The sequence below is a fragment of the Rattus norvegicus genome, chromosome 7 (genome assembly GCF_036323735.1).
Source record: "Rattus norvegicus strain BN/NHsdMcwi chromosome 7, GRCr8, whole genome shotgun sequence".
NCBI classification, from domain to species: domain Eukaryota; kingdom Metazoa; phylum Chordata; class Mammalia; order Rodentia; family Muridae; genus Rattus; species Rattus norvegicus.
Window position 1 is genome coordinate 115,641,360 of NC_086025.1, and position 14,224 is coordinate 115,655,583.

The 14,224-nt window shown below is 50.1% G+C and overlaps 1 protein-coding gene across 2 annotated transcripts; it reads left to right on the forward strand.

Moving 5' to 3' along the window:
• The first annotated feature begins 7,863 nt into the window (after positions 1 to 7,863).
• Smim45 (small integral membrane protein 45) lies at positions 7,864 to 12,679 on the forward strand. Of its 2 annotated transcripts, none has more exons than XM_063264273.1 (2): positions 7,864 to 8,734; positions 11,594 to 12,671. In XM_063264273.1, exon 2 carries the CDS (start codon positions 11,608 to 11,610, stop codon positions 11,812 to 11,814), a length of 207 nt encoding a protein of 68 aa, XP_063120343.1. In that variant the 5' UTR covers positions 7,864 to 8,734; positions 11,594 to 11,607; the 3' UTR covers positions 11,815 to 12,671.
• Positions 12,680 to 14,224: the final 1,545 nt, after the last annotated feature.

Here is a 14,224-nt window from a genome sequence, read left to right on the forward strand (position 1 = left end):
AGATGGCTCACGTGAGGTTTATTACCTGGCATGACTGGAATTCCTGATACCTTTGCATCAGAAAATCCTTGCAGTACTCAGCTCCTTCTCCTTCTTTAGAATGAAAATGTTTGTGTGCTCAGACCCAAGCCCAGGAAGATACTGGGTGTCTCGTTTCTTTATTGCCCTCCGCCTTATTCCTTTAAGAGAAAGTCTCTCACCGAGCTGGAAGGCCAACTGTTTCTTCGTTTCCCCAACCCTGGGATTACAGGTGCAAGCACAGCATTTTTTATGGGTGCTGGGGATTTGAACACAGGTCTTCATGCTTGCACAGCAAGTGTTCTTACCTACTAAGTCATTTTTCCAGCCCCCACCCCCTTTCTATGGAGATATTTCTGCTCTGGCACCAGACACATAAAGAACTAGATAGGCCTTCAGGTTAACGCCCTCATTTATGATATTCCTGCCCGAAAGCTAGCTCCATCCTTAAGGTTGTTCAGGATAAAAACTTGTTTTTTTTTTTTTTTAAGAAAACAAATTCTCACTCTGTATATTCCAGATGGCCTTAATTCGTTATGTAGCCCAGGCTGGCCTCTGCCCCACGAGTGCTGGAGTTATGGGTGTGCTGCACCAAGCCCAGGCGTTTGGTCATTCCTTTAGGATCTAGTGGGTTAGCAAGCCCCTGTGTTCTACTTTAGAGATGCACTTCACCACTTCAGCCTTACCTAGGACTGCTGCTGTCACCTGAGCTGTCTCCCCAGCTCCTGGCTCTCACCTAGCTTCCCAGGGAAGCCAGCCGTTCTCCTTAGAGCATCAGGATCCTTTTGAGACGACATCAGAGCACACAACTTCCTTGGTCAAACCAACCAACCTGTGCTGTAAATACTTGTCGTGGCCCCCACGAGTCCTGGCTCCTGACGAGCTCCCCGACCTTGCCTTTGCCCTCACCCTCCAAACACACCTTCAGCTCAACAGCCACTAGGCTGTCCCTGTTCAGGATCTTGGTCCATCCTGTTCCCTTGGAATGAAATTCTCCAATTAATCAGAACTAGCTTCCTCCGTTCATCCCCTCACTCATACGTCTGCTCCACTTCTAACATATCACGAGGGCACTCTCCCTCGTGCGGTTTTTGTTTTGTTTTTGAGACAGGGTTTTACTCTCAGCACCCCTTTGGCCTCCAACTCTGGGCAATCAGCTTTTGCAAGTGCTGGGATTATAGGCAGGGGCTGCCATGTGCAGGTGGAGGGCTTTCTTTCTTTCCTTCTTTTTTTTTTCAAAGATTATTTATTATATATAAGTACACTGTAGTTGTCTTGAGAAAAGGACATCAGATCCTATTACAGATGGTTGGGAGCCACCATATGGTTGCTGGGAATTGAACTCAGGTTCTCTGGAAGAGCAGTCAGTGCTCTTAACCACTGAGCCATCTCTCCAGCCTGAGGGCTTTCTTTTTTCATTATTTATTTTGCATGTTTTACTCACTTTCGGTGTATCTATGGGCATGAGTGCCATAGTGCGTTAGTGGAGATCAGAAGACTGTGGTTGGTAGGCTGGTTCTTGCCCTCCGCCCTGTAGGCCCCATATATTGAACTCAGATGGTCAGAGGCTGGCTGCAAGCACCATTACCCATGAGGCTATCTCACTGACCCATTTTAAAAACATGTTTCTATTTGCATATATTAGTTCTATGTAATAACAGGTTTCATCATGACATTTTTATAAACATATAGAAGTTTTTCGGCCCCTCCCACTCCTAGCAACTTCCTTCCTCTTTTTAAGTAGTTCCCAGAGGGGCCCTTTTTCTTCTTCTTTTTTCATTAATTTGTCTATTCACTTTACATCCCGATCACAGTCCCCCTCAACCCCTGTCCTCCCAGTCCACTCCTCAAAAAACTGCTCCCCTCCCTCCTCCCCTTCTCCTCTGAGCAGTGGGAGGTCACTCCTGGGTACTAACTCAACCTAGCACATCATCGCCCACCGCAAGACTAGGCCCATCCTCTCCCAAGCAGGCCAGACGAGGCAGCCTAGTTAGGGGGACAGGATCCACAGGCAGGCAGCAAAGTCAAGGACAGCCCCCACTCCAGTCATTGGGGGACTTGCACGAAGACCAAGGTGCACATCTGTTACAATTGTGTGTGTGTGTGTGTGTGTGTGTGTGTGTGTGTGTGTTTGTGTGGCCTAGGTCCAGCCCATGTATGCCCTTTGGTTTGTGATTCAGTCTCTGAGAGCCCAGAGGGGTCTTTGTTAATGGCCCTACCTAAAATAACACCTCCCCACACCTCCAGGCTTCTTTATTGTTTCCGGTCTGCTTTCTCCGTGGCACTAATGTTGACACCATTTTTCACGAACTTCTCAGCATCCAAGAGTCTGTCTGTTCTGCCTACAGACAGATAATCTAGCTCATTCCCGTCTGCTAGATGCTACCAGGAGACAAGAGCTTCCAGGAAGGGATGCAGGACACACAGCTTTACTTACTGTTTGGAAACACGATGAGCTGGCCATGTGGCTCAGTTAGCAGATTGCTTGCCTCAGACATGCAAAGCTCTGGGTCTGGCTCCCATCATGACAAAAACAGGGTGTGGGGCACACACCTGCCATCTCAGTACTGGGAAGGTAAAGGCAGGAGGGTCAGAGGGTCAGTGCAATCCGCAGTTACAGAGTGACTTTGGAGCCAGCCTGGGACACAGGAGGCCTTATCTCTAAAATCAAATCGAATGAAAAGCAGTGGTGAGCGTTGCTTTCCCATGTCTGTTGAACTCCACAGTGGCCTATTGGGAATGTTGTACAGTGTCTTAGCTGGCGTTTTACTGCTGTGAACAGACACCGTGACCAAGGCAACATATCAGGAAAATATTTAATTGGGGCTGACTTACAGGTTCAGAGGTTCAGTCCATTACCATCAAGGCGGGAGCCTGGGAGCATCCAGGCAGACATGGTGCAGGCAGAGCTGAGAGTTCTACATCTTCATCTGACGTCTGCTAGCAGAAGACTGACCTCCAGGCAGCTAGGGTATTAAAGCCCACGCCCACAGTGACACACCTACTCCAACAGGGCCACGTCTATTCCAAGGCCACACCTCTAAATAGTGCCACTCCCTGGGCGAGCATATACAAACCATTACATGCAGCTAGTGGGTAGTTTTTTTTGTTTTGTTTTGTTTTGTTTTGTTTTTCTCTCCTCAGACAAGGTTTCTCTGTGTAGCTTTAGCTATCCTAGAACTCTGTAGACCAGGCTGGCCTTGAGCTCAGATATCTGCCTGCCTCTGCCTCTGGAATCTTGGCATTAAAAGCGTGCACCACCACCATCTGGCTTCCTAGTAGGTAGCTTTATAGTGGCTGATAAACATGTCTGTTCTTGGCTCAGGAGTCATGTGACCTCTCCAAATGCAATTCTGAGCAAAGGCCTGGGTACAGAGCTGTTAGGATCCTGTTTTCTTGGTCTATCTAGCAAGAATCATCCTGAAATGTTCAAGGGCATATGACAGATTGCTCTCTCTCTCTTTTTATTTATTTTTTATGTATATGAATGTTTTACCTTTAAGTGTACCATATGTATGCAATACCTATGCTGGCCAGAAGAGGGAACCAGATCCCATGGAACTGGAATTATAGCTGGTTGTGAGCTGTCTTGTGGGTGCTAGGAATGGAAGCTAAGTCCTTTGCAAGATTAGCAAGTGTTCTTAACCACTGAGCCAGCTCTCCAGCCCCTATATTGCTTTTTGTTTTGTTTGGGTTTTGGTTTTTTGACACAGGGTCTCACTGTAGCCCCAGCTGTCCTAGAACTTTCTATGTAAACCAAGCTGGACTTGAACTAACTCTCAGAGATCTGCCTGCCTCTGTCTCCCAAGTGCAGGGATTAAGGGCATGCACCACCATCCCTAGCTCTAACTGTTTCCTTAACAATTTAATTGTCTATTGTCTGTCCAATAAAGACACAGGAGCTCAGGGACTCTGTCACTTTGTATGTCCAACACTTTAAAAGTGATACATTGTAGTTGCTAATAAATGCTTGTTGAATGAATGAACTACTTTACATCCATCCATCCATTCATTCTCATTAGTCAGTCATTCACAAATATCAGACTGAATGCCTGAGCTTGGGAGTACAGATAGACCAGACATTATGTCAAACCTGCAATGGGAGGAGACAAGTGTGATGACCTTGTCCTTATTATGATATCAAAGAGAAACAAGGTCTCACCCCCTAACCAGTCCAAATCATCACTGAACACTAAACTTGTTTCATGTAGAGAGAGGAGGAACTAAATGTCTTCATGGAGCTGCTGTCCCCCACACAGGTAGCACTTTGATTCTAATGGCATGGTGCTTCAAGGGGCTCCCTGAAAATCAGACATTAACAGGTACCATGAAGACAGAACTAGAGCAGGAGAGGGAGTGATGGATGGGAGGAAGCTATTTGGGCCAAGGGAGGCTCTCTGAGAAGATATTGGGACTCATTTAGAGGGAGGGACCAATAAAGGGTAAAAAGCTTCACAGAAAGACTTGAGATGCAGAGACACCCCCAGTGGTGGATGACAGATGCAGAGAACCCCAGTGCTGGGAGTGGGCACTGCTGAGAGTGGGCACTGCTGAGAGTGGGCACTGCTGAAGCTGGAGCACGAGGAGGTTGGAGGAGGGGAAGACATGAGGGACCAGATGAGTCATAGGCCATGAAAAGACTTTGATTTCATCTGGGTTTTCTAGAAGGTTCCAGGCTGAGACCCAGTGAGTCAACAGAGTCCTGCCTTGGCAAGGCAGGAGCACTCAGGGGCACAGAGAACTCAGATCTCAGGGGTAATCATCAGCTTCATGGAGCCATCCTCAAAACAGCAGCTGAGGTAGAGAGTCCTGAGGGAAGCAGCCAGGAAGCCACAGGCAAGGGTGACAGATAAACGTGCATTAAATGCCCCTTGGGAATCCACACATAGGACAGTTGGTGCTTACCAATGCTGCCAGCGGTACAGAAGATGTCTGTATAGATGCTATACGGTGATGCAGATCAGGACTGGCAAGAAGGCCAGGCACAGGCCTCAGGGGTTCAGCCTATGAAATCTTTCAATGAGACTTCTGAGTCAACTTTTTTTCTTCCTTTTTTTTGTTTTGTTTTGTTTTGTTTTTGAGACAGAATTTCTTTACGTAGCCTTGGCTGTCTTATAACTAGCTCTGTAGACCAGGCTGGTCTCAAACTCACAGAGATCCACTTGGCTCTGCCTCTCGAACTCTGGGATTGAAGGTGTGCTTCACTGCCGCCGCTCAGCTAACGTTTTTCTTAAGATTGGCTTCTGTGAGGTTCTGGTGGGCTGTCTGTGAAAGATGGGGAATTTGAGTGTTGCGGTCCAGAGACCTCATCTCTTTACAGAAGCCACCCTGGCTTTTACCTCTGTTACACATTGAGGGCCCTGTAAGTTTTCCTATGACTAAAAGAGTTAGTGGCTAAAACGATACCTACAGACCATTTATCACACTTTACAGATTTTTTTTGTGTGACATAATTGACACATATGAAGCTACTATACACATTGGTCAAGCCTTTAGTCCCAGTGTTTGGCTTCTCAGGACAAGGGACTGGGTGCGTATTTTACATATCAAAGCAGACCTGGCCTTCAGTTTCTCCCAGCATCCCTCAGGCCCTATCTCGAATACCCTGTCCCCAACCCTGAACTTACCAGCCCAGTGTCTGGGCTGCCCTTCCCTCAGAAGTTTTTTCCTATATAATCCGGTTATGTTGGCCTCTTTCTGGCTCTCCTCCTCCTCCTCCTCCTCCTCCTCCTCCTCCTCCTCCTCCTCCTCCTCCTCCTCCTCCTCCTCCTCCTTCTCCTCCTCCTCCTCCTCCTCCTCCTTCTCCTCCTCCTCCTCTTCCTCTTCCTTTTCCTCTTCCTCCTCCTCTTCCTCCTCCTCCTCTTCCTCCTCCTCCTCTTCCTTTTCTTCTTCTTCCTCCTCCTCCTCTTCCTTTTCTTCTTCCTCCTCCTCCTCTTCCTTTTCTTCTTCCTCCTCCTCCTCTTCCTCCTCCTCCTCTTCCTCTTCCTCCTCTTCCTTTTCTTCTTCCTCTTCTTCTTCCTCCTCCTCCTCTTCCTCCTCCTCCTCTTCCTTTTCTTCTTCCTCTTCTTCCACCTCCTCCTCTTCCTCCTCCTCCTCTTCCTCCTTCCTTCTTCCTCTTCCTTTTCTTCTTCCTCTTCCTCCTCCTCCTCTTCTTCCTCCTCTACCTCCTCTTCCTCCTCCTCTTCCTCTTCCTCCTCTTCCTCCTCTTCCTCCTTCCTCTTCCTCTTCCTCCTCCTCCTCTTCCTCCTCCTCTTCTTCTTCTTCTTCTTCTTCTTCTCTCTCTCTCTCTCTCTCTCTCTCTCTCTCTCTCTCTCTCTCCTCCCCTCCCCCTTACCCACCTTTTCCCATGGTGACTTCCCTGGCCTCAGTCTTTGGAGCCAGTGAACTGTCCTAGAGCAGCTTCCCCACAACCTGCTTTTAGTATATGCTAATCTGGCTTGAATTGGCTCATTCACTGGTGAAGAAATAGCCTATCCCCTGGCCCTTGAGAGACAGAGGAAGATAGATCGAGGCCAGTGTCGTCTGCATAGTGAGTTCCGGGATGGGCAGAGCCACATAGCACAGTTCTCAAAAGCATATCGACAAGAGGAAGCTGTTACATAAACCAGATGTGGTGGAGCAGAGCTCTCATACTTAGTGCGTGTGACGTTGTGGGTTCCATCCCTAGCACCAAAGGAAGAAAAGAATCGGTCCAGTGAGGTGGCTCAGCAGGTAAGGTACTTGTTGTCTCAAACCTAATAACCCGACTTCACTTCCTGGAACCCATGCAGTGGAAGAGAACAGATTCATGCAAGTTGACCTCTGACCGCCACACAGAGCACAGCATGGTACACAAATAGATACACATTGAAATAATTACAAAGTGATCTATGGGTATAATGGGTTTGCTTTCCCTGATGCACTTGAAGTTAAAAAAAACCCCTGGACCCTCAACTTACTCCTTAACCACACGTGTTGGGAGGGACCCACTACAGCTGCACAACAGGTGGCATGGTGACATTAGGGGACCGAGGGCCCCAGAGCTACCTCACCCAGAGCCACCTTTTCCCTCTGCCCGTCCTTGGGTTTCTGGGAATAGACTCTGGGGAACTGCATCCTCAAAGCCTCTTCTGCACCTCTGGGCCCTGAGGGCTTGTTCTATCCTTTGGAGACACAGCCGTTGGTGTTCACGGAATTTGAACTGAAGGAGACACCTTATAAGCTACAGACTGTCTAGAGCCGATGGGGGTTGCGGGGGGACCCAGGTTGACAGCTTGAGTCTCATATGCCCAATCTTGCCCTTGGCTTTGAATCCAGCAGCTTCGCTTGTCTGGGTCTGGGCTGACTCATGGTCAAGTAGGGTCCACAGCCACTAGCAGTAAGGCGAGGTGGGGACGCGTATGCCTGGGGATCTGTAGAAATAAGGCAGAAGGGGGAGCAGCTGTCAGAGGCAACCCCGAAAGCAGGCTAGAGTGCCGACCTTGGTGGTGGGTTCACTGAAATGAAGGACTGAAAAACAGTGTCTGACCAAAAGCAAGAGGTGCACAGAGCTGACACATACTGGCTCTCAGTCCCAGTCCTGGGCCTCACTTTATAACATGGAACCCTCGTTAGCACTGCCTGTTACTGTTGGTGCGTCCCTATCCACCTGCCAGACACCCTAGTCTGCACTGGGTTTCCTCCCCTCTGTGGGACCTATTCCCTGCTGGGTGACTCTCATCCTCCCGGAATTCTGTCCTCCCTGTCATCCTTCGTACCACGTGTACAGTAGAGAGATCCAGAAAAGAAAGCTGGTTGCCAGGGCAACAGAGGATAAAGCCCTTGTTCTGTCTGGCTGCTGATTGGCTGAGACAGGTCCCACCTCCTGCTATCCTGAATGTGGGGGTGCAGAGAGAAGGGTCTTTGATAGTAAGGAGAGGTACCAGGGTGCCAAGCCAGCCCAAGACTGCTGCCTCTAGGCCCACTCAGAGGCCTCCAGACCAGACAAACTCCGTCTCCCGTGGGAGTAGTGGCCTGTCGCTCTCTGCCTCTAGCTCTCACAGTGGCCGCAGATGGCAGTGTCTCTGGGGACAGCAGCTGTGATTGAGTCCACTGGCCAACACTGAGCCACTCAGACTGAGGCATCTGGCTCTGTGCAGAGACTGCAGAACGGGCGTCTACGGGTATGAGGTGAGTCTGCAGGCATGCCGTGTTGCTTAGAGGCTTGGGAGACAGGGAGTGGGGCTCTGCAACCTTCATACTGTCCCAGGCAGGACCTGGGCTGGAACAGGCTTGGCGATGTTCTTAGAGACCATCTGGCAGTGGCCACAGTCACCCAGCCATTGTGCATACTGAAGCCTGCAGCCCAGAGGGTGAGGAGTGGTCCAAGGTCACAGAGATGGCTCGGGGATGTTTTTCCTTTTTAATTATGCCAGTCCCCCAAGAAATCAGGAGAAGGTCTAGGAGTCCTCTGTTGCCCTAGAATGCATGGACTTTTGTTGAGAGTATTGGGAAGGCAGAGGGACCCCCAAACTCTGCACCGCAGATCTATGGTGTTGCCTGTGAAATAAACACTGCTTTGTTCCAGACTCTCATTTGCACAGTTAGGTTTTGTGCAGCCCTGCGGCCCCTTTCTCTCCCAGCAACAGCACCCAGCAATTCTGCACTCTTTACTGCCTCTCCAGAAAGGACGATGCGACGAGGTGCTGGGTGCTGCACCGCGTCCCCACCTCCGACGCTCTAGTCCTGACTCGAGATGGTAACTGCCCTTTAATTTATCCCTCTAGAAATAGGGCACCTTTAGCAGTTGCCCTTATTTCAAGACAGCCAATGGAAACCCGGGGGCGAGGGGGATTCAGGAAGAAGCAGCATCTTTCCCTCCCACAAGGTTACAGATGACCTGGAGATGGAGGGGTGAGGGGACAGGAGGAGCTGGAGTTTGGAGGTTAGAATATTGGCATTTCTCTCGAACCTGTTCTGGAGGTGATTCTGTCCACTCCCTCACCACCACCACCAGAAGCCCCAGTGGCCCATCTCCTCATGCTTGGGAAGATTTTCCCTGTGGCATGTGACCCAAACCTCAGTCATCACTGGGAATGGGCTTCCAGCGCCACCACTTCTCCGTTGGGTAATCCTTTGTCTGGGCTTCTGTTTTGTCCTTGGTCCCTGGACAGTAACACCCAGCCAACATGCCCTGGCTAAGCTCTGTGAAAATACTGTCCCCGCCAAGTATGCACAAGGGGGCTCCTTGGGCCATGCTTTCCCAGGTACAGGACTGAGGTAAATGGATCCCCTCATCTTTCTATACTCGAACATGATTGGCTAAAAAGTTTGCCTAGTAAACAAAGGTGCAAAGAACAGTGTAGGGAAAGTAAAAGCAGACATAAAGATGAGGGTTGCCTGGCAGCGGGTGACTGGTACCCAGTTCTGTGATAGCATCCAGCATGGGACACGAGGTAGGGATGCTGACAGAGGGTAGATGGTGGGTATTTTTTGTTTGTTTTTTCTTTTCTTTTGTTTTGCATTTTTACTTTTCTATTGTTGTCACAAAAAACACCATGACCCAGGAAACTTAAAAGTAAGTTGGGATCATGGTTTCAGAGGGGTAGAGACCATGAAGGTGGAGGAAAGGCAGTGGTGGCAGGAAGAGCTGAGGGCTCATATTTTGATTCGTGAGTAGGAGCGGGGTGTGTGGGAGGGAATGGTGTGGGTTCTTGAAAACTCAAAGCTGCCCCCCAGTGACATACCTTCTCCAACAAGGCCACACCTCCTAATCCTTCCCAGACAGCTCTACCAACTGGGGACTAAGGGTTCAAACATAAGAACCTATGGCGACCATCCCCATCCAAGCCACCACAGGGACAGAGTCTAAGGAGGCTGGGTTCACATGGCTATTGTGAATCGAGTTACATGCTCCCCTTTCTCCCTTTGAGGCTCCTTCAAAGTAACAGTCGCCAACGCAGGTGCATTGCTGATTATGTGTGTGCGAGGCTTTGCCCAAGGTGGTACTGTCTGAAACCCACAGTGAGGAGCTGGGGACCCACTTAGTAGAGAGCCTGCCTGGATCCGCGAAGCCCTGGGTTTGATGCCCAGTACTGCAAAAACCAGCTGTGCTGTGGCAGTCTTGTAATCCCAGCACTAGGAAGGGAAGGCAGAAGGAACAGAAGTTCAAGGTTACTGGCAAACTGAGGCCAACCTAGACTATATGAGACCCTGTCTTAAAACCATTTTTAAAAACTTCTTTTGGTTGTTTTTTTCCCCCCAGACAGGGTATAGCCTGGCTGTCCCAGAACTCACTCTGTAGACTAAGCTGCCATCAAATTCTGAGATCCACCTGCCTCTGCCTCCTGGGTGCTGGGATTCTAGGTGTGAGCCACCATGCTCAACTAAAACATTAAAAAACAAACATACAGGAAAAATGGGGCTGGTGAGGCAGCTCACTAGTGGACTCACTTCCTGCCTTGCCTGGAAGCCTGAATTTAATCTCCAGGACCCTTACCGACAATTCAACATCTGAGAGTTACCCTCTCATCGCCCCCCTCAAGCTATGACCCTCCCTCTCATGCATGTGCGCATACTTCCACGCATGCGCGCATGCATGCGAGCGCGCACACATGCGTGATAAGAAACACGTAATAAAAATGCTTAAGTTTGATTTACAATGTACTTAGGAAGTGAGTCCCATTTTGTTCTCTTTCTATAGCTAAGGAAACGGAAGGGCAGAGTGTAACGACACCTTAGAGCACGCACATGGCAGTCACTGGTGTGGGAAAATCCTCCTCCATACCTTACCCCACATAGCGGCCGCAGAGCCGCTATCACCCAGGAGCTGCCGTTTCCATTTATAGCCAGAGAACCCCTGATCGTACCCAAGTTATACGGCACCAGTGACGGTGGCCTCATAATCACAAAAATGGGCTATGTAGACTCTATTGATAACAGATCAGGTGCCCTGGGGGTGGGTGAGTGAACTCCGTAAGTTCACCAGGCGGCGACTTGCCTGTTGCCCCAAGACATCCTTGTGTGTGAGAGTGGGTAGGTGTGTTGGCAAGGAGCAGCTCTGGCTAGTGAGAACACCAGGTTCAGCGGGGCCTCAGGGTGCAGAGAGCGGAGGAGGCTCCTCCACGCCTTGTCCTCTTTCAGTGAGTGCTTTGCGCATGCATGTCCCCGCCCCCGCCCCACCAGCAAGGATTAATCATCCATGAACGCTCATCACGACCTGTGCTGGAGTTGTACTGGTTTCCCCTACCATCTGATGTAGCCGAGGCCCAGACTTAGGCCACTTGTCTGAAAGCACAGACGTTAGATGGGGCCTGGAGCCAGAGCAGCTCTTGGCTATAAATCTCTTCCTTGAAGGATGAGCTGAGTGTTCTCATGTGAAGAGGACAGCATGGTGCATGCTGAAGGCAGAAGGCCTGAGCTGCTGAATCACCTTGAGGTCTGCTCAGGGACCCCACTCCCCTAGGCACTTCCCATCTGATGGGGAAGGTGCATCTCTCTCTCTTCTCTCTCTCTCTCTCTCTCTCTCTCTCTCTCTCTCTCTCTCTCTCTCTCTCTCTCTCTCTCGGTGGCTACTACCACGGAGCGTTCTTGTGTCCTCATGTCTCTGTCTTGGCAGCCAAAGCCGGCGCGATGCCGCACTTTCTGGACTGGTTTGTGCCCGTCTACCTGGTCATCTCCGTCCTAATCCTGGTGGGCTTTGGAGCCTGCATCTACTACTTCGAACCTGGCCTGCAGGAGGCGCACAAGTGGCGCATGCAGCGCCCCCTGGTGGACCGTGATCTCCGCAAGACGCTGATGGTGCGGGACAACCTGGCTTTCGGAGGCCCAGAAGTCTGAGGCTGCCTTGAGACCCTCCGAGCTGACAGAGGACGACTCCTCTGATCGTTCTTTCCATCCACCAATCTGCAGCCCAGTAGAGGTCCTTGTTGTTCAGGGAAGCCCCTTTCTGTAGAAACCAGGCACTTGGATCTTACTTATTGCTGTGGGATCAAAATCCCAGAGTCGAGCCCGTTCACCCCATGCCTTCCCTTCCTAGCTCTGGGGACATCCTCCACTAGCCCTCAGTGCCTTTGTGCTGTCCTTCCCTCTGCCACTCTACCTGGATTCAGGTATGACTGTCCCACTGCACTCCCGGTTGCTTTCTGCTCCGGTCTCTGCCTCGCAGCTGAGCTGGACAGCACTCAAAGCTGACCCAAGGAAAAGAATCTAATTCAGAAGGATGCCAGCTTGGTATCGATCTGCCCCGCCCACCTTTGAGGGGTCAGGTTTAGAACAAGTGTATGGTGGGGGGCGGTGCAGAAGGGCAAGACTTTGTGAAGGGTGTGTGTGTGCGTGTGTGTGTGTGTGTGTGTGTGTGTGTGTGTGTGTGTGTGTGTGAGAGAGAGAGAGAGAGAGAGAGAGAGAGAGAGAGAGAGAGAGGGAGAGAGAGAGAGAAATCCCAGGCAAAGCAGGCTCTGGGGGACAGTGGGACAGTACACAGTAGGTTCCACCCTTTCTCTAGGCTGCCCAGGCTCTCTTTCTGTCCCATGCTGCACTTCCAGGGTTGAGCTTAGCCCTGCCTGCCCAACCCGGAAGCCCCTCCTGTGTGGAGGTTTCATTACTTGACTTTGCATACAAATTGGCAGCCTCCCTCCCTCTCTCCTGCTGAGGCTTCCATCTTCATTTATGCAATACTAATAAAGGTTTCATGGCCACCTTTGCAGCATTATTCTTTCTCAAAGTGGCTCCTTGTGAAAAACATAACAGCTTAGTGGTCCCTGCACTGGGGATGGTAACACCCAATCTCAGCAAAGGTGAGCAGAGAGTCTCAGCTAACAGCACGGGCCATTGTTGGATATGAGTGTCCTGTGACTGTAGAAGGATGTTTAGCATCTGGCATGCTACCCACTAGAAGCTGTGCTAAATGCCTGCAAGTCCCCTTGGAGGATGGAGAGAACTGGAGTTATAGGTGGTGGTGGGTCATCTGACATGGATTTTGGAAGGGAAACTTGAGTCCATCGGAGGACCCTGAGCTGTCTCTGCAGCTCCTGAGGACACGTGTTCACTGGAGTCCCTGGAGTAGAAGACAGGCTAGGAGAGAAAAATAGTCACTAAGATGAAGAACAGCAGGTATAAACACAGAGCGGGTGAACCAGAGCTGGTTTGGTGTCCATGTCCACTCAAGGACTCCGAGGCTCCACTTGTTGCTTTGCCACACCTGGGATATTGCCTGCTCAGCATGAGCTGCTTCCTGAGCAGCCAGGTATCTGGGAGATGGGGTTGGGTTGGGGTGGGAGGCAGGGAGGTGAGCTTCCCTAGAGGGCATCTGGTGGTGGTATAAGTATCTCTATGTATCTCCTTTGCTTGATAGTTAAACACATAACTATCCTAGCTGCAAGGGAGGCTGGGGAATGCAGCCTTGAGCTGGGTAGCTGTGCATCTAATGGAAAAGTCCACTTAGGACAGGGAGTGGGGGTGCATGCTTTTAATCCCATCACTCAGGAGGCAGAGGTAGGTGGGTCCCAGGGCTACAGAGGGAGGTACTGTCATGTTTGTTTGTTTGTTTGTTTGTTTGTTTGAGACAGCGTTCCTCTGTGTAGCCTTGGCTGTCTTAGAACTCACTCTCTAGATCTCAAACTCATAGAGATCCACCTGCTTCCCAAGTGCTGGGATGAAAGGGTTGAGCCATCACTGCCTATTGAGATCCTGTCTTTAAAAAAAAAAAACCCAAACAAACCACAAAACAAAAATAAAACAAGCAATCCTCGATAAAGAATCTTCTAGAACAAAATAGATGAGGCACAAGGTGGTCTCCTAAAGGTGAGAAAGTTCTGAAGGTAGACTTTTATTGGCCTCCAAAGCATGTGAATTCTGGTTGGGGTACCCTGATTGGTTAGACTCCTCTAGTCCCTTGAGCCAGAGCTGAGCTGATCCTATAGTTGAAGGTGACCCTGACTAAGGAAGGAAGGGAGGAAGGAAGGAAGGAAGGAAGGAAGGGTGAAGGAGAGGAAACAAGCTTATGGAATAGAAGGGTCAGGTCATTTAGGTTCACTATCTTTACTCTCTCTTGGGAAAGGGACTGGAAGTTGAAGGGAAGGCTATGTGGATTTTGGTGAACTTGAGCGTGAGGGATCTGAATGTGAACTGTTGGCAGTCAGAATGTGCCAGAGTGACCAGCAGGTGAGTGGGCTCTATACGGACCCTCTAGAGGGAAGAGACCTTCCCGCGTTTTTTAGATCACCCCACAAAATCATGGGGGCCAGCATAC

Coding starts and splice junctions, on each gene's coding strand:
- Smim45 (XM_063264273.1), top strand. CDS start 11,608: ATGCCGCACTTTCTGGACTGGTTTGTGCCCGTCTACCTGGTCATCTCC.